The 27207-nt window shown below is 36.3% G+C and overlaps 1 protein-coding gene across 2 annotated transcripts in view; it reads left to right on the top strand.

The window, feature by feature from the left end:
- Window positions 1-27207, top strand: part of LOC306876654 (cordon-bleu protein-like 1) — a 62532-nt gene that overhangs the window by 13735 nt on the left and 21590 nt on the right. The window contains exons 1-2 of one of the 2 annotated variants that reach the window (XM_079427989.1): window positions 12043-12134; window positions 23064-23255. In XM_079427989.1, coding sequence (XP_079284115.1) covers window positions 23164-23255 — 92 coding nt within the window. In that variant the 5' untranslated portion in view covers window positions 12043-12134; window positions 23064-23163. Of the gene's footprint in view, window positions 1-12042; window positions 12135-23063; window positions 23256-27207 lie in introns of those variants that run through there. The other variant, XM_079427988.1, reaches the window with a different exon arrangement.

Here is a 27207-nt window from a genome sequence, read left to right on the forward strand (position 1 = left end):
CCATATGTGTAATACTAGTCATAAAGCACCAAGCGATAACACAGACAGAACCTGCAAACCCAAGCGGCGAAGAAGATCAGTGTTGTGAAGTCTAGAATTTGGCCGCCCGGTGACTTTTGGACGCTACTGTGCGTGTGATTGGCTAAGAGGGAAAACACTGGCTGCTGTATCTCTGGCAAGTGTGTCTTTGCAGACAGTGTCCCTTTGTCTCAGAAGAAAGGATTCAGTGTAATAGTTTTAATTATGACTCCAGGGGAAATACTTCCCCCTTTTTACTATTATGTAAATGTTGGCTCTTCTGCTAATAAGGGGCTCTTCCAACCTTTTTATACCTAGTATATTCCTGCATATCTCAGCAGACAACAAGGTTAGTGGATTTGAATTTCACGGTCCTCTAAGTAAGCTGAGCATTTATTTCCAATCTACTTATCTCGTAAATGGTACAAACTATTCCTGCGAGCCTGTGATCGGAACCATTTCCCCTCTGTGTTGCTTATCTAAATGCTTGGCAGATGTTTTGACCGGTCTCTGTAGAGAAGATGTTTGGTTGGCCTTGACTGTTCTGTTTCTCGGTTCTGCGGTGGGAATGTCGAGGTTGGGACATGTGTGAACCCGGAGAGACGCGTGGGTGAAATGGTAGAGTGAGAATTCATCAGGCAGTACATTGACCCTCTGCGTGACCTGTAGAGGACGGGGTCGTTTGTGGGTCGCATATGGGATCACCCATAGAGTCCTGAATCCCAACTTGAACATTACGTCTCCATTGTAGCACGTCTCCCCCTCGTGCTCGTCATGGGAGAGCTGCTTCAGTGCGGACCGTAAATGTGCTGCGCTTCCGTTAAATACCATTACCTTTCCTTTTTGCCTACGTCTCATTGGCTTCCTGGTGAGATGTAGTTGTTTTGTTTTTTTTAATGTTTTTCACATACTGTTGTTGAGCTGCTTGTATGATGTGGTAGAGTTTATCACACATCCATTATGGCAATGGTATGTTGGATCAGGACTCAGATTTTACATTGGACATCAAGTGGGCACCAAAGATAATGGAAAGCATTTTCACCTTCTGTTTAATGTTCATATTTTATTTATATTATTATTATTTTTTTAATTATTTTGATAAGCCTAATTTCTTTTGTCCATTAAATTTTATGTTATTATTTTTTATATTTTTTTTAATTATTACTTTTTTACTTTTATTGTTTTCTTTTACTTGTTTGATGAATGATTACTTATTTGCATTATTATTTTCATTAAGATTATTTTAGTTATTTTATTTACTGTACATTATTTTTTTATATCTTATGTGCTTACTATTTATGCACAATTTTTGCTTTTTTGCATTATTTTTTGCATTGTAAGAGGTTTTTTATTATTTTTATTTTTCATTTTAAATGATTTACATTTTGTATTTACATGGTCATTTGCAGCATTAATTTCATCAAGATTATTTTATTTTCTATTTTATTTTTTAATTACTTATTTGCTTACTATGCATGATTAAATGCTTAGTTACATTATAATGATTTATTTTATTTCACAAAAAATCACTTGCTGATTTTGATGCAATGGTTAGTAGTTATTTTAATACATAGTGAATTAAATTAATAGTAAAAATATAATATATGATATAATATTGTGCTTGTAAATAAAATTTTCAGTCTTACCGGTAACATTTTACATAACCGCAATAGAATCGAAACTCAAATTACCAAACTAACCAAATTCTATTCAAATGGACATTTCTACCAGGTTCAACCAGTTCATCACCCACCCCATTTCCATTGTCGACGGCTTAATTATAACGTGAGCGCCTTAGTTTAAACGGTGTAGACGTGGTGTCAGTCTTTGTACTAGAGAAAACCGTTTGTTTTGCTTGAAATAATAGAGCATGCAAAGAGGAAGTGTTTCACATTCAGAGTCACTGTGTTATTGTCTTCCCCCTCCTTCCCCCAATCTCATCTCTCATCTTCCCATCCCACAATGCTTTGGGAGTAATGGCCTTTCCAGACCTTCTCTAAACTGTTTATTTACTGTGAGCGACCTCTCTTACCATCTTACCAGCTGTGGCTCTGGATCTGTGTTTTGTCTGTCCACAGGGAAGATGCCCGTCAAACAACTCTCTCCGATCAAACCTCCTTTGCATCACTCACCGGCCACGTTTTACTCGATGTCCCAGGGCATGCACGAATTGATAAAATGCAAACCTTGAATGCAATCAGGGATTCTGAGGGCTTTATAAAAGCCTTAATTTACTCTTCCATAAATGAAGGCCTTAAAAAAGTTATTAAATTTAAAAAATAATAATAATTTATAGTCATGGCATAAAATGTTGCATGCACTGCAAATAATAATAAAAAATTAATAAAAATAAATACAATAAAATAATACAATAATAAATATCTTCAGTATTTTGTTTTGTTACAAAAACAAATATTTAAACATCCTTAAATCAAGAATTACTTGAGATGAAAATATATTTTTTTCTGAAGTTTTTTTCTGAAAAAACAAGACTACTAAGTGAGTGTATGCTTAAAACAAGAACAGATATCTGTAAATTGTGTACAAAAACTTGTTTTCCCTTTGAATCAAGTTGATTTTTCTGGGCATACTGGCAGATATTTGTTCTATATTTGCAACTTATCTTCTGTCATTTTTCTTCTCAAGTGAAAGTATCTTGATCCTTTGACCTTTTCACTGCAAATCAAGACAAAAACCGACGTTTACATGTAGAAACCATATATTGTAATCCATTCAATTTAATTCAGCTTGGCCTTAAACAGGTCTTAAACTCTTAAATTTACCTTCATAAAACCTGCAGAAACCCTGTGCCGTGCAAGTCGCTTTGGACATAGCATTCACATTTTTGCATTTGACAGATGATTTTTGTTCAATGTAAAATTGGGGTCCTGCTCTCCATTTAATCTCATTTAGGAGAAACGATTGAGATATTAAAGAGACCTCACTGGTGGTTTGTCTTTCCAGCAGCCTTCATTTTGCAAGCATTACCCACATAATGCTTTCATTCATGGTCATCACACCTTTTCAGCAGATCTGCAGGGAGAAGCTGTCAGCGGTAAGCATTTTTAGCATTCCCACTGTTTTTATAAGGGCAAAGGAAAACTGGCAAGATCGACATCTCGTTCCGATGAGGTCTGTGGGTGCTGGAAAGCCATTAAAAAAGAGAGAGAAAGTCTCTCTCGTGGTCGGGCCCCGCCGGTCCACCTCATTGTGAGTGTGAGGAAACTGCAGAATCACAGTAAACTGTGATCTGAGGGTCAGTGTTTCTTCCTGCCTTTCTAACACGCCGCTTCAATGGAGCATACTGAATAAAAGTTTCCACTTGCCAAACAATGATTGTGACTTCAGAAAGCTCTGTAAACTAAGACCGGATGGAGTTGTTTTCAACAGGCTCAGGATTATGGATCAGGTTTGAGCATGCATATGCTGCGTGACTGAGGCAGTAATCTCTGAAAGCATATGATTGGAATTTTTGGGCCCTCAACCTTTGTCCCCTTTCCATAACTGATTATTTCAGGCAGTAGGACACTTTTAACTTCCCTGCATTTAAGTTCCCTCCTGCTGATGAAAGTAAACTTTGAAGTACAATGCAGTATTTCCGTCTATTATTTGTCTTTGGACACTGAGACGTGGCCCGAGACACTGATGAATTTATGCAATGTAGCTAGATATCACTTTTATTATTTTTTTAAAGGGGTCATGAACTGCATTTTTTAGTAATTTGATAATATTTCTTGAGGAGAATTTATTGTTAGTATGATTTTTACATCAAAAATGGTCATAATTTAGAAATAAAAGGACATTTTCTCCCCAGATTTTAGCCCTCTGATTTGAACGCTCTGTTGGAAGGGGCGTGACTGCTGTGAGGCTGCAATGGAATCGCCCACTGCTATGATTGGCTAACATATTTGCATATGAAATAAGTATTACATGTGGAGTTCTCTCAAAAACTTTACTATTGCATGTTACTTAAAACTATGGAAGAACATAAAATAAAACTAAAACCAATAAAGCCTGTTTTTGTTATTCACATTCACATTTATTCATTTAGCAAATGCCTTTATCCAAACGTGAATTACAAATGAGGTCATAAATGGTACCTGAAATAAAATTAAATATAAAGACTGTTTGTTTCAGCTAGTTGCCAAGGCAACATTTCTTTTTATTCATTTAACTTAATGTACTAAAAAAACTTAATATGAAATAAAATTATATCAGCACATTTAAAAATGACAAACAGAAATAAAATTACTAAAACTTTAAAATGAAAATCGAAAATGTATATTAAAAAAAATCAGAATATTAATGAAAATTACTATAGTATCTCAGTGATACTTAAATAAAGCTGATAAGCGCTATGCAAATATTTGTCTTAAAGTGCCCCTTTTATGGATTTTTGAAAATTATCTTTCATGCAGTGTGTAACACAGCTCTAAGTGAATGAAAATATATAATAAAGTTTTAAATCTGAAAGTGCAGTGTGTATAAAGTTAATGGGCCTCATTTATCAATCGAACGTAGAAATGAGCGTACAAATCAACTTACGACAGAGCTCACGTGTGACTGATGAAACATTCGTATGCCGCCAATCCCATCGTACGAAAAATCATACGTTGATAAATGGGGCGGCAGAAAACAATCGTAGTTTGAATATCATGCCCCTAAAAACACCCCGGTTTAGAAGCCTCGCTCCTAGAGTTTACGACACAGAGAAACGTAACCCGGCCAAAAAGAGGAAGTAAATTCATGAAAGAGAAATTGATCTTACTCCAAAAACACCCGTTAACCTTATAATTGTCACGAATCCGGTCTGTGGCCTTCCGCTCGATAGCCACCAGAGGTCGCCTCTCCATCATATTGACTCTCACACCACGCAGCACAATGAACTACAATTCCCATCATTGAACTGACGACACACATACAGCTGATTGCACTAATCACGCTCACACCTGAGAGCTATCACACAATCACACACTCTACTTAAACCATGGACTTCCTCTTCCTCTCTGCCGAGCATTATCCTGCGTATGCTGTTTACCCTTCTGTGTTTTGTTCTATCTTTCGGTCTTGCCCCTTGGACTCTGTTTGTATTATTAAAAGTTTGCACATGGATCCGCACGTCTCACGTCTTGTTCGACTCGTTGCAATAATTGCAAACAATGGCATTAATTTATATGTATATTAAATACCAGTAAATATAACGAAACATTTATAAACATTATGAACACTATATAGATTTAGTTCTCCTTAATCCACAATGAACCCTTTAAATTTAACGGTATTACATTTACATTTATGCATTTAGCAGACGCTTTTATCCAAAGCGACTTACATTGCATTCAAGTTACAGTTTTTACATTTTATCAGCTCTTTTTTATCCACTTTATTACAGAACAAGAATGAAAAAAATTAGTAGATATAAAATGTTATATTAAACTATGAAGTAAAACACAAATTAGGATATAGTGGCATTCATTATAAACGGAATATAACGTCAAGCTAAAATGAATTTATTAAAGCGAAACTAAACGGCATTGGGCTCTAGGGATGCGTGGTATACCGGTACTGGAAAATTACCGGTATATATTATATTTCAAACGGTACAATATCATTATTTTGCTCAATTCGGTATTTCATACACTGCAGTTGCAAAATCAGAATCAGAATTAGCTTTATTGCCAGATATGTTTGGACATGGGAGGAATTTGTTTTAGTGACGGTAGCTCCACAGTGTGACAGAATGACAGCGACAGGACAGGACACAGATAAGAAAAAAATAATGTACAAATATACAAAATGGGCAATATGCAAAATAGGCCAATATGCAAAATAGCACAAACACAATATACAAAATAGACAATTCAGTATGTACAGGTATGTTAGGTGCAAATTTGAAATGCAATATGTTTGTGTGTTAAATAAAAAATAAAAAGTATAATAGTGTTGTGTGTTTCATGTTTATTGTTAAGAGCTCAAATGTTCATGAGATGGATTTTCTGAGTGAAGAAACTGTTCCTATGTCTGGCTGTTCTGGTGCTCAGAGCTAGGAGTGTGCTGGATGTGAGGGGTCCAGAGTGATTTTACCAGCCCTTTTGCTCACTCTGGATGAGTACAGTTCTTGGAGAGTGGGGAGGGTTATACCAATGATTCGCTCAGCAGTCCAGACTACCTTCTGTGGTCAGATTTGGTAGCTGAGCTGAACCAGACAGTTAATGAAGTGCAGAGGACGGATTCAGTGATGGCAGAGTAGAACTGTTTCAGCAGCTCCTGTGGCAGGTTGAACTTCCTCAGCTGAAGGAGGAAGTACAACCTCTGCTGGGCCTTTTTCACAATAGAGTCAATGTGAATGTCCCACTTCAGGTCCTGAGAAATTGTGGTGCCCAGGAATCTGAATGACTCCACTGCAGTCACAGTGCTGTTCATGATGGTGAGTGGGGGGAGTGCAGGGGGGTTTCTCAGTGCAGTCATTGGTGTAGAGGGAGAAGAGCAGTGGGGAGAGAACACAGCCCTGAGGAGCTCCAGTGCTGATCGTACGGGTGCTGGATGTGTATTTTCCCAGCCTCACTAGCTGCTGCCTGTCTGTCTGTCAGGAAGCTGTTGATCCACTGACAGATGGAGGTGGGGATGGAGAGCTGAGTTAGTTTGGGCAGGAGGAGGTTTTGGAATGATAGTGTTAAAGGCCGAACTGAAGTCCACAAACAGGATCCTCACATAAGTCCCTGGTCTGTCCAGATGCTTCAGGATGAAGTGCAGTCCCATGTTAACTGCATCATCCACAGACCTGCAGGGGGTCCAGTAAGGGTCCAGTGATGTCCTTCAGATAAGCCAAAACCAGTTTTTCAAATGACTTCATGACCACAGATGTTAGAGCCACAGGTCTGTAGTCGTTAAGTCCTGTAATCTTGGGTTTCTGATATCTGTAATTGTATTTTCACTAGATAAAATGTCACCATAGGCTGCCATTCAAAATCAATTGTTGATATCAAGAATTAATTTCTTACTAGTTGAAATTCCAATTTCACATCAGAAATACAATTCTTACTAGTAAAAATGTCTATTCTTGATATCAACAATTAAATTGTTACTAGTGACAATGATCATTTCTGATATAATGAATGTGAGTGTTACTAGTAAGAAAGCCATTTTAGATATCAGAAATTATATTGATATCAGAAATGCATTTTCAGATATCAGAAATAACAAATGTAACATGTTGAAATACATTTACTGATGTTAAGAATTAACATTTCAACTAGTAAAAACAGTTCTTTATCAAGAATTCACATTTTTACTAGTAACAAAACAATTATTGATATCAACAAAGCCAGTTGATATCTGAATTTGCCCTTGCAACTAGTGAAAATAGAATTACTGATATCTTAAATAATGTTTTAACTTGTAAAAAACTTTTGTAGATATCTAGAAATGCCATTTTTACTAGTAAGAATAGCTATGGTAATGAGTTCATGAATATTAACGAGGTGTGGTTTTCCCATAATCCTCTTTGTAGCGTCAGTATAGGCCAAAGAACATCCATGCGAAGAAATGGCTCCTTTATTTATTCGTTTATTCAATGAAACAAAAAAATTATATATTGGCTGGGTTTTTATTTTTATTATAATTTGTTTTTTTTTTGTTAATTGCTTAGAAAAAGTAGTTTCATCCTGTTTCTTTTTATAGGCCACCAAGTCCTTCGAATAATTAAAGGAAAAATTAACAAGGCATCATTTAGCTATAACATAAAAAATAACTTAATGCAGTTTTTTATGTTTATTTTTGGTTTCATTACACTTTCTTCTAATATATCAAATAAAAAATACAACCAAAATGAAAAATAAAACGGATAATAATGCGTTAAACAAAATTTGAACGTTTTGCTGGACTTTTTTTTAAGTTTAACTATTGTATTTACATGAATGAGTCGTCATATCGCGTATCCAAATTCGTACCGGTGTTTCTCTTTGTTTAAAGGCGGGTGCCGTTTTTTTTTGTTTTTTTTTTACTGTACATTTTGATGTATTATTACACCGACACGTTTGATGAGCCGACATATTTGCACTCTCTGCCCAATTCGGCTTTGATTTTCTTGACGTGATACACATTTTGAACGTGATACACATACACAAAACCAAAAGTGGCCTATACTTCTCGCACTTTCTTTTTATTTTGTTAATCTGTTAATTAAGAGAAATATTCGTGTAGCCCTATTTATTTTATTCCTTTTATAATTTCTGTTTTTCTCCATTCACAGAAGCGCCGCAGGTGTGGGATACGACAATGTGCGATTCCTCACGGTCTGTTGTTTATGCTGCTATTTGCGCATATAAAGCTAAAGCCCTGACAAGAAAAAAGCTTTGTCGGTTTAGGAAAATAATCTAAATGAACAAAATACTGTCATTCTACAATTCTCCGAAATTCTCCATGCTGCACGCAAGTTCAGGCTAACTCAAAAACTTGCGTACACAAGCTCAGACCTGAAGTGAGATTTGATCGTAGCCACCGCTTGCGTCCATATTGATAAATGCCAAGCTCGTAGAAACGAGCGTACGGCCAAATTTTCGGTTGTACGTTCATTTCGTAAATGAGGCCCATTGTCTCTCAAAAGAAAGAGTCGACTCAGAATCATTGAAACGAGTCAATTTTAAAACTAATCCCAAGCCGTTTCTTGTTGAAGTCAACATGAAACATTAGCATATTGCCCGCCCACTTGTTGGTCTTTTCATGTTGGTCTGAATGAAAATGCTAATTCATTCTTTGCCACTAGGTGCTTTTGGAGCGTAAACATCACAAACACTGCTTTATCAGGCATTACAGGCAGATTAGCGTCACGCAAAGTAGGAGTTTGGAAAAATTTATCGTTGAGCGAATCGTTTGGGCAAATAAGGTAAAAATAAATGTATATTATAACAATGAAAGTGTTTTTTGACCTTGTATGCATGTCAACCTGTTGTTGGGGACTCCCAAAAGCAAACTATCAACCTTTCATTACCCATAATTAAGAGCACTTTAAATTAAATGTAGTAAATTAAAGTCCAGTCAATATTAATTCCCCTTATATTGTTCAAAATCTATATGACTTTCTATCATGTTTTTTTGTTTTTTTTGTTTAGGAATCTCATTATTGACCCCCCTCCCCCCCTCCCCCCTTATATTTCAAGTCTTCTAAAGTCATATGCCAGCTTTGTGTGAAAAACACTGTAGGTTAAAGGGATAATTCACCTAAAAATGACATTTCTGTCATAAGTTACTATCATTTCATTCCAAACCTGCATGACCGACTTTCTGCTGTGGTAGAAAATGTTCATACAGTGAAAGTCAGTAGGGGCCAATGTTGTTCTTCAAAATATTGTTGTCGTCGCAGAAGAAAGCAAGTCATACAGGTTTGGAATGACATGAAGGTGAGTAAATGATGACAGCTTTAATTTCTTGGTGAGCTGTCCCTTTCAGTTATTATTTATTAATTCACTGAGCTCTTCCTTGTCAATCTCCATTACACATTGCTGAACTGACATAAAAAAAGACAAGAAATGAAGTCTGCTAGCATATTAGAGATTTTTTTTAAACATATAGTTGGATATTTTTTGGATATTTAATTGTGCAAGCTCATTTTCCCCATTTTTACATTTAGGTCTTCTTTGCCACCATCAAATTGTCACTTAAAGTTAATTAAAAAGCATTAAGAATTTATTTAGCATTAATTACATTTAACAATGTAAAATGTAATCTTTAGCAAATCTCAAAATGAATACTTTTTTCATACTGATGTGATACCTAAAATTACTTATTGCATTGAAAACAACTGATTTCAGTTTTTACTCTTTTACTTTATTTATGCAAATAAATAAAGTATTATAATATCAGTTTTCAGCCATAAAATGGACAAAAAATATTATATTGGGAATTAGAAATAAATATAAAAAAAAATAGATGTTAACAAAAAAAATAATGGTAATATTAAATACTGTATTATCTATTTTAAAATGAGATTTCACAACTTTATGCAGAGATTTAAAGTAAATAACAATCTACAGTCATTTCTGTTCATTACACAAAGTTCATTATTTTAAAGAGGACTTAAACTGTATGAACTATGGTACTTTTAAAGGTGTTTCCCTGTCAACTTGGGCTCAATCAATAGTGTAAGATAGTTGAGGCTATCTGTTTGGATGACCAATGACAGACAGAGCAAGTGCTCAGGAAACCTGTTTAATCATTGTTTTTGCAATTCTGTTTAGTGGCTCTAGTAGTGCAGAAATGACAGACTTCACCTTTAAACCTGAGGTTAGCGACTCCCCTTTAGGCTTCGATAAGTTGCCACAGATTTTCTCCATCACATAACCACAACTGTGCTTGTGAAAGTCCGCTTGGAGTCGAAAACTGACAGCTGGGCCGGTGCAGAATTGTTTGGAATATGGTGCCAGTTTATCTCATTATGTGAAATCTGGAGATTTAGTGAAACAATCTGCTGCTTCCTACGCAATAATCTGGTTTGGCGTCACTGCAAGCTTCTGTTTGCGAACGAGTCTCATGATAAAGAGATGAATCTGGTAGACAGACCACATGAAGCACAGCTGTGTGTCGGGAGAAGATGATTCGTTCTCATTATTATGCCATTTGTGAGTCTGTCAGGAGTGGCTCTCATCTGGACACTTCATAGACTCCCTGCACCTGATGAAATGCAGATTCGTTGGCAGAGTTTTCCATCCAAAATTCCCACACTTGCTTCACTCACATTTGAGAAATAAAGGCTCATGAACACATTACAAAATTCTTGCAAAAGCATGTTTGTGATGTCATGACATGAATTGAAATGATTCATGAAGTCTAATAAAAGGCTGTTTTTTAATAGATCTTCATTGCATCAGAATTCCCGGAAAAGGTCACGTGTTTTCTCTGCAGTGTGAAGAACCGATGCTCAATCAATCATTTACATTCAGCCACCAATTGCATCGACTGTTATCAGCTCAGAGCGTGTTGAAGCTGATGTGGTGTCTTGAGGGATCACATAATTAGGTCCATCTTTCAAGGAAAAGCCCAGATAATAACAAGATCACAGGCGATGGAAAAGAGCAGTGTTGTTTTTCTTCTAGCAGGTTTAATTGAACCTCTGGGCCCTGACATGCCTGAGCAAGAATGTGAGCGAATAATTCTGTATTATGTTGCTGCTGTTGTTGTAGTTGCACAAGCGATCTCTGGGTCTGTTTTAAAACAGATGAAAGGTGCCTTGCACTGGAATTTATATGTGAAATTACATACATACAAATATCTAAATATTTAAAAAAGGAAAAGAATATAATTTTATTACACATACATACATGCATGCATAAAAGCTTTATTATTATTTAGTATGTATTTCATTGCATTGCAGTAAAAGATTAATCTTTTATTGGTCAAATGCATTTTTTGCTGTACAAATTTGCAGACTTGCAATTGGTACACAGTGAAACTTTTTATTTGTTGGATAGGAATGAGTAAGGTCTGTTTTGAGGGTGTGAACAGAGTTGAATCATTTTGAAATTAAGTGGAAATGCAGCAAACTGGGACCCGCCTTTCAGAAATTATCATGTAATTCTCAACAAATGCTTACATCTGCAACTAACGTACTTTTCTTAACTTTTTTTTTTCTCACGACTCTCTTAAAACAATGTGTGCTTTACTACTATTTCTATTGGGATCAGCATGCTCTAGTATGCATGCTTGCGTCGTGGCTTGATAACAGCAAAGCAAACATAGCTAAAAGTGATAAGACTTGATTGCATTAGTGCAACTCTATCAATGCAGTTTCATCAGTCGCTGAATGTCCAATGCCACGCTGTTTTACCCACCAGCCCTTGAGTTCACACAAAGCTGATTACACATCTGTGACCATGATCAGCTGCTTGGCTTCACTTCAACACACACACACACGCGCGCGCGTGCATTCATTGCAGGGGTTTCTCTGACAGGCCCATGGAGAGTCTGTGATGTCATCAGATGGGCGTGGCCTTAAGGTAGGCTTGCCACTTTTGGGCAGAAACTTTCTTTAGTTGTGTCTTACTCGTTATCTGAGCGACTGTGTGGATCAATGGGACATGTGAAGTATCTAAAAAGAGGAATTTCACTCCGTAGCGCAGGAGGTAAGAAACATTCTGGGTTTGATGAATGAATGTCTTTGTCTTGTACCTGTAGGGCAGGTAACTCTAACACAAAGTCTCTTGTTGGTGCATGTTCATGTCACTTGGCGTGCAATGTGTTAGTTTATTTTACTTTGTTTACACTAGGTTGTGAAACCAGTCACATGGCCGTACGTTATGCGTTTGTTTGATTTCACCTGGAAAATAAGTAACTGTGTATATCAATGAGTGGTGTTGGGTTGCAACTTGAAGGGTTTGTCTGAAGTTTATGAAGTTAAACAGCATTGTTCCTAAAATATCCCGGGTGGAGTCCGTTACGGAGCAGGAAGATGCCTTCTGGATATTGTTCAGCCCTTCAAACCCACCTTTCCCCAAAGGGCCAATACTGGAAGGAGCCTGTCGCCTACACAATGCCTTGAATTAGACTCCCTGCTCAATTGTCCCAGATTCTCCCAAAACACTCTCCCAACAACAGTTAGCGCGATCCTTCGGATAATGAATTCGTCGATCTCCCCCTGAACAACTTCTAGATGTTGTTGTTTCCCAGTGTATTATGTGAAGATTTCTGGAGACCCCAGACAGCCCCACTCTCTCTCTCTGAATGCTTTAATAATGCAAGTGGTCTTTGCTGAGTAAGTCGTGTAAACATTAATTAGGCTACTGTAGCCGCCCACAGAACCACACAGCCTTTAATAAAGCTGATGGAAATGGGCGGCAGACACGTTACGCCTGGTTAGCCCATAATATTCACACAGGGCTCATTGCCTCAATTCTGAAAGATAGGAAGTTGTAAACCTGTGAAGGTAAAATTGTTTCACCTGATGAGTAGTTCACAGTGATTAAAGGGCTACGGTTAATGGTGTAATTAATGCTTATATCAGGTTTAAATGGGTGTTAATGATATTACGGTTTATTTAAGTGAATTAGGGTTGGGTTATTTTTTAGGCTGCATTAATGTAATCAAACATTCCAGTACAGTCAAAAATAATGTTGTGAAATATTATTTCATTTTCAAATAATTGTTTTTTTTAAACATTTACAAATTTTTGGAATGCAAAGTGAAGGCAGACATTATCTAATTTTTTTTTTTGCAGCCTTTTAATGTATTAAATGTTATTTATGTAAATGCTTTAAAAATCTTTTTTTTTTGCTACTGAAATTTAAACTAATTATTGTTGTTGATCCCTTAGGAGTTGCCACAGATACAAAAAGAATTTCCGAAAGGATGCTTAAATTAATGACTGTTAAAACATCTCGGTGTTCTCATACTCTCAAAACTGATAGCTTTCTTGCCGTATTAAGTTCTGCAATGCTGCTTTAAAACAATGTGTGTTGTGAAAGCACTATAAATAAATTTAAAATAGCCTTGACATAAGCTTCCTTAGGACAAAAAAAATAACTTGTGATTATGAAAACATATGGAGATGTTTTTAGAACACTGAAGTCACTGCAATATTCACAGTGCAGTATTCACATTTTACCCCTAATACAGTAGATTTAGAATTACTGTGACATCACACAAACAGAATCCACACTTCCAGATTTTTATGTGAGCAACGCTCTACTGATCTATTAAGTGTTATATAATGAGAAATGTGGCATATAAAGCATTTTAATTGTGTATCCTGTCATATAGACACAGTATATACAGTAGTGTTGTCTGGGTCCCATTATATAATTGATGCATTTGGTATTAAATAAATCAGCACAATTGTGCTTTAAAAGCTCAAACCAGTTATTTGTGACTTCAGGATTTACTTAATGTCTACCGACATGATTAAGAATTTCATTAGAATCTATTTGAATCAAATCCATCAATCCTGGTGGGAATGTAAAGAAGCCCTTGAATAATCATTTGTTTAAAAAAAAAGCATTTTTTTATTTTTATTTTATAATTTAAATTTTATATTTTATTTTATGCAATAATATGAAATGGCTCTTTTCTAGAGTGCCAGAATTGTATCTGTATATTAAACATGCTAAATATCTAATAGCATTTAAAAAGCATCCCAGGATGCACCTAATGATGTTGGTTGATGTTCAGAGTAAACTATAATCTACACAAGAAGGTCAACTATACCCTGTGTTTTATTAATTCCCATACATTTATTTGGGACAACTGTCTTTTTTTTTAGCATTACAGTTTATATTTTTCACAGAGTTATTGGTGATTTATTCACATTTTGAAACAGATCGTTGGGGGATGGGGTGGTCTGTGCTGGTATTTCAAATATTCCAGAAATGAGCCTCACGGCCTGAGTTTACTGATGTCTTTGATCTGAGACGGTCTAAATGTTGTTGTGCGTGTCGAGTAATAGCTGTGATGGTGCAGATTACCCAGCGTTAGGATATCTGTGTTCTGTACGGTAAACGCACAGCTGCCTGCTTTGAAGCTTTGCCTTACTCTTGTTTTGAGGACTCAGAAAATAGCTGCACATGTTGTTCAAATTTTAGTTTTTCCCCCACAACAGGTGTTTTGAATATAAGAGAGTTGAGGTGTGCTCTGCAGTGTTCACATGTGATCAAATGACTCTGAGTTATACACTGAGACATTGTGGGTTTGGCTTATTGATTAATTAAATTATCTCTGCAAACATTCACTGAGACATTAGTCATGTTACTTCACTCTGTTGGCCATTAAGTAATTTTCTTTAAATGACATCATGATGTTCACCCGACTTAATTGAGTTGCTTTCTCCAGCAGTGTGTAAGTCTGTTCACACTACACACAGTATAGACAGTATACAAGTCAGCTCCAGGCCCATATGAAAAAAAATTGTACGACCCCCACACACACAAATGATATGGGCTCCAATTTGGTTAACTTATTGTTGCTTTTTCTGATGTAAATAATGTTACGTGACTATTCAGAAGCTGTTTTAATTATCTTTGGAGTGTTACAAGCTGATTGTGCATAGATAAGATCCCTGAAGTTGCAAAGACTAAAGTCTCAAAACCAAAGAGATATTCTTTATCAAAGTTAAGACTCTGCCACACCCCCCTAAAACGGCTCATTCAAACACACCCCCACATGTCTATGTCACGATGTGGAAATATTTGCGCAACGCCGCCCAAATGTTCACGCAAAGAAAGAAGTCGTGGTTTCAGTAACCGCTGTAGTGTTGATGCAGCCATGACAGGGAGACGCTGTGTGTTTCTAGGTGAAAGCAAAAGCACTTTATTTGGCCTCCCGAAAGTAGATGCGTTTAGGAATCATTAAGATTACTTACAACAGAACAGCACAACCCAGATGTTATCACAATGCATTTTATGGACGAGCGTTTCGTGAACCTAGGAGAGAAGGTAATTCTGACTTTGCTATGACAATCTGGCGCTTCTGAATCAGCGACTGCAAGTATGTTTTGTTATTAAAGTAGGGCTGTGCAATTAATCGCATGTGATTCTCATGCACATCCCGTCAGTAAAGCCGGCTCCTTGATTGGCGGTTAATCTCCATCACCTGTTTTCAGATGGAGCGGCTACACATAGCTGTAGTTCACTGACAAGCGACGCGATATCACGTTCATAATCCAATGCGATATTGAACGCGATATTGCCTAGCTTGTCAGTGAACTAGTATTAAGTAACTGTGCCAGTTGGCCAATCAGAGCAGACTGCACTTGTTGGAAGGAGGGCTTTGTAGAAAACAGAGAGGCGGGGCATACAGGACCTACAATAATGTACATTATTTGAAAAATAATGCGTTTTTTAAACATTAAAGCATGTCAACATATTCTGTTACACCAAATACACAAAATAATGATCTTTAAAAAAGCATCATATGACCCCATATGAATTTTTATACAAATTTTGACTTTAATTATTTCGTTTTAAAGTAGTCATTTATAGCATTCTATAAATATATTTATCATGTCAGTGAAGCAAGTATGTGCAGAGTTTCGGTTCAGTTTTTGTGAAGCGTTCCTGCTCAAGATCAAGACTGCAGAAAGCCACCCTGTTTTTCTTTCTTTTATGACGGCTATTATTATTTTTTCACAAAAAAAAATGCAAGTGATTTCGCTAGCGCCTCCATGTCCTTCAAAGCGCTCTTCAGCTTCCACTCTTAGCACAAACGATTGGATATTTATCTTACATTTTTTTTATTTATATTGTGAAATTCATGAAGTTTTTATGTCTCAAATCGTGTTTATTTGAGAAGGCTAAACTGATCAAACATATGCTTAACTCAATGTCTGCGCTGGCCGCTTGGTATTTAAAAAAAGCAAAAACTTGAATAAAAATAAAATGTTCCAATCATGTTTCTAAATTAACTTAATAAAGAAATGAAACGAAATATAATCACTTTGCCATTAAAAACCAGAACTGAACTTCTTTTAATGGCTGCAACAGCAGCTGTGTAAAGGGGAAGAGAGAGAGAGAGAGAGAGAGAGAAAAGACACTGTTTCGGGTCGGACTCGGGTGGAGAATTCTGATAAGCTGTCGGACAAGGGCCAGGCCTATGCAGGGCTCTATATTCATTCCCTTGTTTCAATTAAAAGTTCCCCCTCGGCTCGGCGGGCCCCCAATCTGCCCGGGCCCACCTGCATACCCTGCATACCCAGACGCAACGCCCCTGTACAGTATAAATACTATATAATGTATATAATAGTAGTAATCAGCAAGATGTTTGCAAGAATTAATACCTTTATATAGAAAGGATGCATTAAATTGATCAAGATTGACAGTAAAGACAAGCAAAAAATATGTGACAAAGTCAGTCAATAATCAAAATTTCACTTTCTATATATAAAAATGTATCACAGTTTCCACAAAAATATGAAGCAGCACAGCTGTTTTCAACATCAATAATAAGACATGGAAAGAAAAGACTTCTTTCCAAAAACATTTAAAAAAAACTTACTGACCCCAAACCTTTGATTGGTAATGTATACTATGCTCTATGTGATGATAAACTCTACTTATAAAATACATTTTCCCTATTGAAAATCAGCTGGTAATTAGATTTCAAACCACCTACAAGTGTGGTTTGGATCTAGTTCATGAGCAGTCAATATTCTTGTGATATTTTTGCTCTTCAAACTACAATGAAGTGTTTTTTCTAGAGTCGGCTACAGCAAAATATCTGATTTTTGCTGCTTGTGTGAGCAAATCATATGTGTGTTTGTGAGATCTGCAGTTTATTTAGGATGTGTGGATGTGTGGCTGCGTTTAATGATATCTATGTGTGCTGCTGATGAATGAGTTTAGATCTGGAGCGATGCGTCAGAGGAAGAGGCCTCCGACAGTCAAGCTCCGACACGCCTGCTGTGTCATTCACTGCTCTGAGATGGTGATAGATCGCGGTCAAAATGTCTCACTGGAATCAGCCTCTCTTAGTCATATTTAGACCCAAACAACCACAGAACTTCTTATAACAATTCCAAGTATAACAAGTAGAAACATCCATCATTCACAAACTTCTACACAATCCCCACCTGCTTGCATGTTTGTTTATTAAACATTTGACCTAGTTGTTAATGCTTTCAGCTTCAAAACTCTGTTTAACACATTGTACCATGCTTGAATCCATTCCACAGATTTTTCCCCTTAAAAACGCTGTCAACAGGTCCGCTTTTGTCTTTGCTGCCAGTTGCATGTTTGCAATGCTCTCATGTCAACAAAATAAGGCAAACAATTCAAATTCAGCTGACAGCAAAATTGTAATTGTAACATTCACGTCGTGCATGCAGTGTCTGGGTCGATATTTGCGCAGGTGTCTGCGTGTGAGTTTGCCGACTGATTTGCTGTTTTTTCTTGTACGGTGTGCAAGGTTGCGTGATAGGGCTGCACGATATTGGAAAAAACTCACATTGGGATATTTTGTTTTTCTGCAAGATATATTGCGATATGAAAAAAAAAAAAAAAGAAAAAAAAAAAAAAAAAAAAAAAATCACCAGATGACTTAAATAGTTCTATTTGGAAAAATTAAATAATTAATGATTGGGGTGATTTTCTAGGTGAGTAAATCAACATAAGAAATAAACAAATTACAAGCATAGATAAATATAATAGAACAAAGATACAAATGAAATAAACAGTGCTTTGTATTGTTAAGGCATGTCTAACAGTATTCAGGTACAGAAATTGAATAATCAAACGTAAAATAACACTGCATAGTCTTCACTGTATAAAGTAAATCTAATAAATTTGTGTTAAAGCTACAAAAGTGATTTTTCTGTTTGATTAACATGGCACAGAAAGCAACAGGGACATTAAACTGCTGTTATTGTTATCCTCTATCTTTCTCAATTGTTTACCTTCACCTAAGACATAAGCAACTGTTTTTTACAAGGATACTTGAAGAAACATGCATTTTGGCAGTTTATGTCATTTCAGGCACAAATAGTAGGGGAAGTGAATGGGATTCATGTAGAAACATTAAATGACAAACAATATCTTAAGCACCACCACCAGACCTAAGTTCAGTCAACATGACAAATATACATTCATACATGGTTATCCTAATTACTAAAGTTATATCATCATTTAATGCTAAATTATCATAATATCATGTAATGTTTGACTGATGCTAAGTGAGATATAAAAAAAAAACTGCCATTTTCCATTTATATATATATATATATATTAGTATATCAGATAATTAATATTAGTCTGGTGAGTAAACTAAAAAAAATGACAAGCCAATGGAGATTATATTGCCAAGTAGAGGGTTGATAATATTTACAATAATCAATTGAATTTGAAGGGTGTCTCTCACATTGTCCCACAGAAACATTAAAATAGTGTAGATTAGTGTGCAATGTTATATAATACTAATTTATTCTATTTAGTGACCATTTCATTCATTTAACATTTAAAATTGGGAGCATCCAAGTTATTTGACATTTGAACATTTAAAAAAAAAAAAAGTAACAGTTACTTTCCCTGGTAATTAGATTCTTTATAATGATGTAATGATGTTTGTGAGAAGTAACTAGTAATATAACTAATTACTTTTTTTTAAAGTAACGTGCCCAACACTGCATACTATACTATGATTTATTACTTGTCTTTGTTGAATAATACAGAATATAAAAAGCTTTAAAAAATAATTGCATATTAAATTTGCAATCGCAATATTGGTAAAAAAAAAAAAAAAAAAAAATTAATAAAATCGCAAGAGATTTTAGATTAGAGAATTAGATTATTTTCCAAAATCGTTCAGCCCTGACACGCACATCGCGATATCGATGCTGAAACGATATATCATGCAGCCCTATTGCATTATGTTATTTTGGTGTTTTGATCACAGATAACGTATCTTACAAAACTGACTCTGATTGCATGAACTACGGAACCTTTAAAGAGAAACATTTTGCCATTTATGCAAATAAATCTTTAGATGTATGTTGAAGCGCACTTTGGTTGACACTAATGGGGCGTTTGCTATTTGAAACGTCTGTTTTGAAAGTCATGAGTGTGTCTGCTTACCATGTCAGAAACCCCTGTGTTTACTTTGGCCTGCCGTAGCCACCTCAAACATAACATGCTATGCTAATGGACACATTTCAGGGGCTTTCCCAACTTCCTGCGTAATGTTTACGCTCTGCTCCTCAGGCCTGGGCTATTCCTGACCATTTTTAGGGAATCTTGTATGTTAAATAAAAAAACAGGTAATGGATATAAAATATTATCTGCTGCTGAGAGACATTTGTGAACTAGTACTTCAGCAGATGGTTGCTTGGGATTTATTGTGTCTTTGATGCCCATTTCTAAATGCACAATTGTTTTGCTGAACAGAATGTTCAGTCATTTTATCGTCTCTCTGGAGTCGTCATATTTGGATAAATTTGACATTCAAACAAACCCTTCAGCTTCATATGGTGTAATACGGCTTGATGTGTTCAATGCCCTGTAACCTAAAAATGATCATATTGAGCAACAACATTTTTGGACAACGTTGTGTAGTGCTAGCCTAAAAACCTAATAAGATTTAAAGGGGTCATATCATCAGGAATCAACTGTTCCTTGATCTTTTTTCCTCTCAGTCCAAAAAGGAGTCAATCAAAATTAAGCTGCAATTTTAATTTTTTGTTGGAAATCATAAATGTCGGTTTGAGATGGCCACACATGACCACACTTACACGTCATTGACCTTATTTGATGTAATGCATAGGAAGTAGAATAGATATTGTTCTTAAACAATAGAGAAATTAATCAAGTGTAAAATTCCTGGCTCTGTCATAATTGAGTCTGTACTTTACCAGTACCACGTCTCAACATGCATTATTTTGTGATATATGTGACCCTGGACCACAAAACCAGTCAAAAGGGTCAATTTTTCGAAATCGATATTTATACATTATATGAAAGCTGAATACATAACCGTTCCATTGATGTATGGTTTGTTAGGATAGGACAATATTCGGCCGAGATACAACTATTTGAAAATCTGAAATCTGAGGGTGCAACAAAATCTAAATATTGAGAAAATCGCCTTTAAAGTTGTCCAAATGAAGTTCTTAGCAATGCATATTACTAATCAAAAATTAAGTTTTGATATTTACAGTAGGAAATTTACAATATATCTTCATGGAACATGATCTTTACTTGATGTCCAAATGATTTTTGGCATAAAAGAAAAATCAATAATTTTGACCCATACAATGTATTTTTGGCTATTGCTGCAATTATACCCCAGCGACTTAAGACTGGTTTTGTGATCCAGGGTCACATATGTAGGCAATCATGCACATCAGAAAAAAAGTGCAAAAAATTATACCTTTAAGGATACCCTTAAAATGTCAGCTTTGTGCCTTATTTACACCTATAAAAAGATTCAAAGTAGTGCCTTAAGGAAACGTTCAAGATGTAGATTTTTTTGTGAAATGTAGCATTACATCACTTGTTCACCAATGGATCCTCTGCAGTGAATGGGTGCCGTCAGAATGAGATTCCAAACAGCTGATTAAAACATAATCCACACCACCCCAGTCTATCAATTAATGTCTTGTGAAGTGAGAAGCTGCTTATTTGTAATAAACAAATCCATCAATATGACATTTTTTAACTTCAAACCATTGCTTTTGGGTAAAATATATCCATAATACTGCTTTCTCCAGTGAAAAAGCATCTTGTCTGAATCGGATGAGAAAAATGCACAGATCAAGCACTGTTTACAAGTGAAAACTGTTTAAAAAAAACAGCTTTTGGCTTCACAAGATATCAGTTGATGGACTAGAGTGGTGTTGATTATTGTGATTGTTTTTTATCAGCTGTTTGGACACTCATTCTGACGGCACCCATTCACTGCAGAGGATCCATTGGTGAGCAAATGATGTAATGCTACATTTCTAAAAATCTGCTCTGATAAAGAAACAAACTTATCTGCATCTTGGATGGAAAAACTTGGAAAATTTAAATTTTTGAGCAAACTATTCCTTTAAGGATACATATTGCTTCTCAAAGGTACTAATATGCACCCATTAGAAGTAGATAAGGTATAAAGTTGTCATTTTAAGGGTACTGCCCTACTGACAAGCTGTTGTACCCCTAAAGATAACATTTTTGTATGTGCTGTTGTTGAAGGATGGGGTTAAACTATTGGATGTGAAAGCAGACATGCAAGCCTTGTTTGAATGTTATTTCACATGCAAAGAGGGTTTTACATCTTAAAGTCACAGTAGCTAAAATACGCTTGTTTAAAAGCCTGAAATGTACTGTACGCAATTACATGCAAACTGGTATTACATTGTGTTCCAAAATGTGTCAGACCTCAAATCATAATGTAGTGCAAGTCACTGTTGCATACACAGCATTGTGCTATATAGCATGCATTTACGTTTACAGTCTTGATTCTATGGTCAGTTTTCTGTAAATTTAATATTTTCAACAGGACCGTGGTTTTGCTATTTTGGCTGAGCATAGCGCCTGGGTTTGTGAAGTTGTGCACAATGTTTCTGGCTCATGGATCAGATAGACTGTTTTGGATGCAAACATTACTAATAGACCTCAAAGAGAGACTGTGAGTTTTGAGGCTGACTGCCATCATAGTCTGAGACGGTGACTTTGTTTCTCAATACTTGCTGCATTTAAAGAGACCAGCACCATGCTCCTCCTCCTCTGCTTCCTCAGAGCTTCATCCTTGTCCACTGGAATGAATTAATCACATCACTCCAGTGACTTGTGTGTAAAGTGCATCCAAGCCCTCTTATTAAATAGCTGCTTATTTGAGTGAATAAGAAAGAATGTCTTTCAGGCATCATCATGCAACGTTTTCAGTGCAATTACTGCATTTCCCTGTAAACTAAAGCTGCTCGTTTTTCATTTATAGTTAAAATTGTTAAAGCAAACCGCTGCTCTGATGTGAATAATACAGTGTGAAAACAGATCTGTGCAGCAGGAGGATGCAACTGAACTCTGGTTCACACCAAGCAATCAAAATGTGTGTAAATGGATCGATGATTTAGTGTAGTCTGTTTTAGAGCAGATGTTTGAGCACAGCAGGTGAGATTGCGTAACACTGTGTGTGTAAAGTCATGTCTGATCACTCATCTGCCGTCTTTACGAAGCCCCCAAGCAGATATTTTCTACATTCGCTAACAGGCATGCAAGTAGAGCTAGTTTGTACTTGAAAGGGGAAAAAAATTGTGCAGATCTGTTTGTCAAGATTCAATTTTAGCAACATCAACAGCAGAATATGACATTTGTATTACTTCAAGGTTTATTTGCATCTAAATTATCCATTTTACTCATTTTTTAATTTTGAGAAAATATTTGGAGTAGGCCCCTATTTAAAGGGATAGTACACCTAAATATGAACATTTGTGATATTCTCACCCTTATGTTATTCCAGACTTGCTATTGCTGTTATTTTTGACATTTGACGGCTCAACATCGTGATGTCTGTCAGCTATCGGTGATGGACAATGGCATCATCTATTGGCCCAACCCTAGTTCATATTTTAAACCTGTTTTGTCCTTGTTTAACAGGAGATCATCAAAAAACAAAGCTCCTCCTCCTCCTACTGTCCTGAAAGGCCTGGATGCTCCACTGCTGAGCCACAAGCTCCCAGCGTACCCTCACCCTACCATGAACCAGAAGGAGAACCTGCTGGAGCAGGACCTGACCCTCACCGTGGTCCTTCCTGAAGGGGTGGAGAGGACCACGGTCGTCCACGGCAGGTGAGGGGTTTGTTGGTTGTGTTTTATGTAGAGCTGGACATGTAAACTGCTGGAGTGGTTGGTATGCAGACAACTTGGTAAAGATGCTGCAGTTTCTCATGTTCAATGAAAAGAGGTGTCAAAGCAATGTAGCTTTGTCGTTGTGGTTCCCTTGGTCCTTTTTTGTTATTTTTTTATTGAAGACCGTAAATTCTTTAATAGTACAGAAATGTTGTAATTATCCTTTGCATTTTAAGTAGATTCATGCTACTTTCTCCTCATTTGCTAACTGATCAGTTACTGTTATTTAGGTGTTATTTATATACGGTGTTTAGATTTATTTGTTAGGTTTTTTAATATTTTGATTTATATTTTATGTATATTATTTTGAGTTTATTTTTGTAAATTTGATATGTACTTTTAACATTTTCATAAATTTGTTTTGCGGTCAAATCTATTTTTTTTCTTAAATACATACACGTGTGTGTGTGTGTGTGTGTATTTATACACACAATACTCACACATTATGCAAACAACCTTTTATTTTGGATGCGATTGATTTGACAGTCCTAATTAAAATATTTCTGTTTGACTATTTTTATTTGTTTTAGCTTTAGTAATTTTAGTACTTCAACTTATTTTTTAGTTAGTTGTCATGACATTTAAAGTTTTTCCATCTAATATTTTTTATTTAATTTAGCTTTATTTCTAGGGATGGGTGATATATCGCATGCGATACATGCGCATCTCGTCAGTAAAGCCGGTTCCTTGATTAGCGTTAAATCTCCATCACCTGTTTTCAAATGGAGCGGCATTTAATACACGGTTCACTGACAAGCTACGCAATTTGCGTTCATTGTCGAAGGCGATATATCTGCAATAATGAAAGCGATGTTGCGTAGCTTGTCAGTGAACTACGGCTCCGTGTATTAAATGCCGCTCCATTTGAAAACAGGTGATGGAGATTTAGCGCTAATCAAGGAACCGGCTTTACTGACGAGATGCGCATGCAACCAGATGCGATATATCGCCCATCCCCATTTATTTCAATTACTGAAAAATGTAATTGTTTTAGTTATCAACAACATTGTCACTCATTAGCAGCAAATTTTCAAAAGATTGCACCCATTTACTGCTCCATAGTTCTTTTAATCTGTGTGTGTGCGTTTGTAACATTTTATTTTATTCAATGTTTTAATTTTAATATAACCAATAAACAGCACAGCATGTTTCTTTGCAGACAACACTGAAAAAATGTGTAGAAACTGTGTTTACTTCAGTTGACATTGGAGTTTCCCTCCATCTTGAAGTAATAATTGGTAAATATTTTAGACAAATAGCATTGAAAACAGATCAGAATATACAGATGTGTTTGAGGAATTTGTTGGCAAATCTGTAGGCACAAGCCTGGACGTTTGTGGCTTTTGCAAAACTTTTTATTAGGACACAATGCCAAAAATGCTGTGGCAACATTAACATTGTGTGTGAAATGACCACTGCTCACATATCATCTCTTCTGATCTTATAAATCTAGTCCTTTACTTGTTCAAATAGCACTGTTCAGAGAGTTTATGATGATATGATCCTGTTGCCTTAAAACTATTTTGAACATGGTGCATGTTTGGCAGGACAGAATAAACATTGCAAAAATTACGTTTGAGCATGAGTGCATACAAACACTGGTTTACTCGCAGCTGTGTCCATATCTGTAGCCCTAACAACCTGAACCGTTATTGAAGAAAGATTATAGTAAGTTAATACAAGAATTCTCCGTTTTACAGAACTTTGTATTTAATGACTTCTCTACACTTCTGCAAGGAAGGCGTTAATCTCTGAGCTGAGCATGAGATCATGAAGCTGCTCAGATGATTGCTGTTATGAAACTAATCAGATGATTGCTGCGGTGAGTCAACTGGGTGGGGCAGTATTTCTCTCAAAGATCCTGCAAAAAATCAGGCCTGGTTTGGGTACAAGGAATGAGATGACGTTAGAGTAATCCGGCATCTCTACACTTTGTGATTATCATTAAACCCGTCGATCGATTTCAACGGTTGGATCATTTGCTCAAATGCAATGCTGTACTCTCTGTGCCGTGCTTAGTGTCGGGCGTTTTCTGTCCTCAACACTTCATCTAACTTCATCTCAACTGTCAAAGGCGTGCCAGAAAGACGTTTTTGAAGTGGGATTTATTTAACGATTGGCCAAATAGCATTACAGTACTTCATATTTTTCTCCAGTTCTTTATTACTCTAATGGAGCCAACAAGACGTGAAGCGTACAAATCCATTTGCAAGCTTTTATTCAAAAACATGGTCAAACATCAGTAGACATATGTTGAGGGCAAGACACAAGAGCATGCGTGGGTCGTCGATCGGCGAACAATATCCAGATCGCTTGACAATAGTAGGGCTGTGTATTGGCAAGAATCTGGCGATACAATACGTATCACGATACAGGGGTTGCGATACGATATATTGCGGTACTGTAAGCAAGGCGATATATTGGGATATTTGTTATTTTAGGAATAGGATATATATTTTTTAGGAAAGCTGTCATTAAGAAGACAACACCATATGCAAACCTTAGCAATAAATAAATAAAAATAGTTTAACCAGAACACACTGGGATCTGCATTTGCAATAATCAGTCCTTGTAACATTCAACATTATTGAACCACTTTTTGTGCAGTACGAGTAAAGGGGGAAATATTCAAGTGCTTGCATGATTCTTTAGTTAAATGCATGTATAAATATGTAATTTATAAAAATATATATTTATAGACTCTACTTTAAAGTTTCACAGTTTAAGTTTACAATTGTGACATACAATGTCATAACATTTGATCTGAACAAAAAATTACATCTGCTTAATATCAATGAAAAATAAAGTGCTTGCAGGATTCCTAAAGAAAACAACAATTGTAAAACAATCAAATAAATACAGATGTTAAACATTCTCAGAACTTTTCAACTTGGATTTCACAGGTTTTTCAGTTTGTATTTATGTTCCGCGTGGAATCGCCGAGACCGCGGCGTGAGCACCGCCCCAACTGCACAAAATGCCCCCGAATTACGATAGAAAGCTGCAGCTGCACGGCGACTCTACTGCCCGCCGTGCCCCGCGCAAAGGCTTTTCAACATGGGACGCAGCAAGCGGGCAGAACAGAACATTATCACAAAAGCCCAAATGGTGCCACACTTCAGCTTTGTACACCGAAACGAGAACTGGAACAATTCTTTCATCCTCCATTACTGGCAGCGAACTATATTAACGCTAACATTAGTGGAGTGCGCTGATGCTAGTATTTCCTGTCACTGTTTAAGTTCAGAGATGAAGACATATCGCGGTCGGGATATGAACTCAAAACGAAACAACTGCCATGAATCTTGTATGATTTTTTTTTTTTTTTAAATATCGATATTCCATTTTGGAGAATCGATACAGTATCACCAAACAAAATATCGCGATACTCACGTGTATCGTTATTTTCTTACACCCTTAGACAATAGGGGTAATCCGAGAACACGAGCAGTAATCCAAACAGTGTCCAAAAGGCGAGACGAAAGGGCAATCCAAAAACACAAAAGCAATAATCAAAACACAGGTAAACAGGCTTGGCAAGACTAAGATTAAGAAACTAAGAAAGGCTCCGTAAAGTAGCTATCAGCAAAGACTGTGATAAACGTTAAACAATACTCGGCCATTTGATTGAGGAAGTCCATTGCTTTTAAGTAAGGCCTGTGATGGGAATCAGCTGTGTGATCAGTGCAATCAGCTGTGTGTGTGTCGTCAGTGCAATGGATGATGGGAATTGTAGTCCGGTGGTGACGTGCAACAGTTAGTGTAGTGCAAGAGTCAATGTGGTGAGCGAGTAACCTCTGGTGGGGAGTGAACGGAAGTTCATAGGCTGGATTCGTGACAATTACCACCTTGGAATAATTGCAAAATATAAATTTGGTAACAACTAATAATA

Source organism: Barbus barbus (genome assembly GCF_936440315.1).
Source record: "Barbus barbus genome assembly, chromosome: 11".
Taxonomy (NCBI): domain Eukaryota; kingdom Metazoa; phylum Chordata; class Actinopteri; order Cypriniformes; family Cyprinidae; genus Barbus; species Barbus barbus.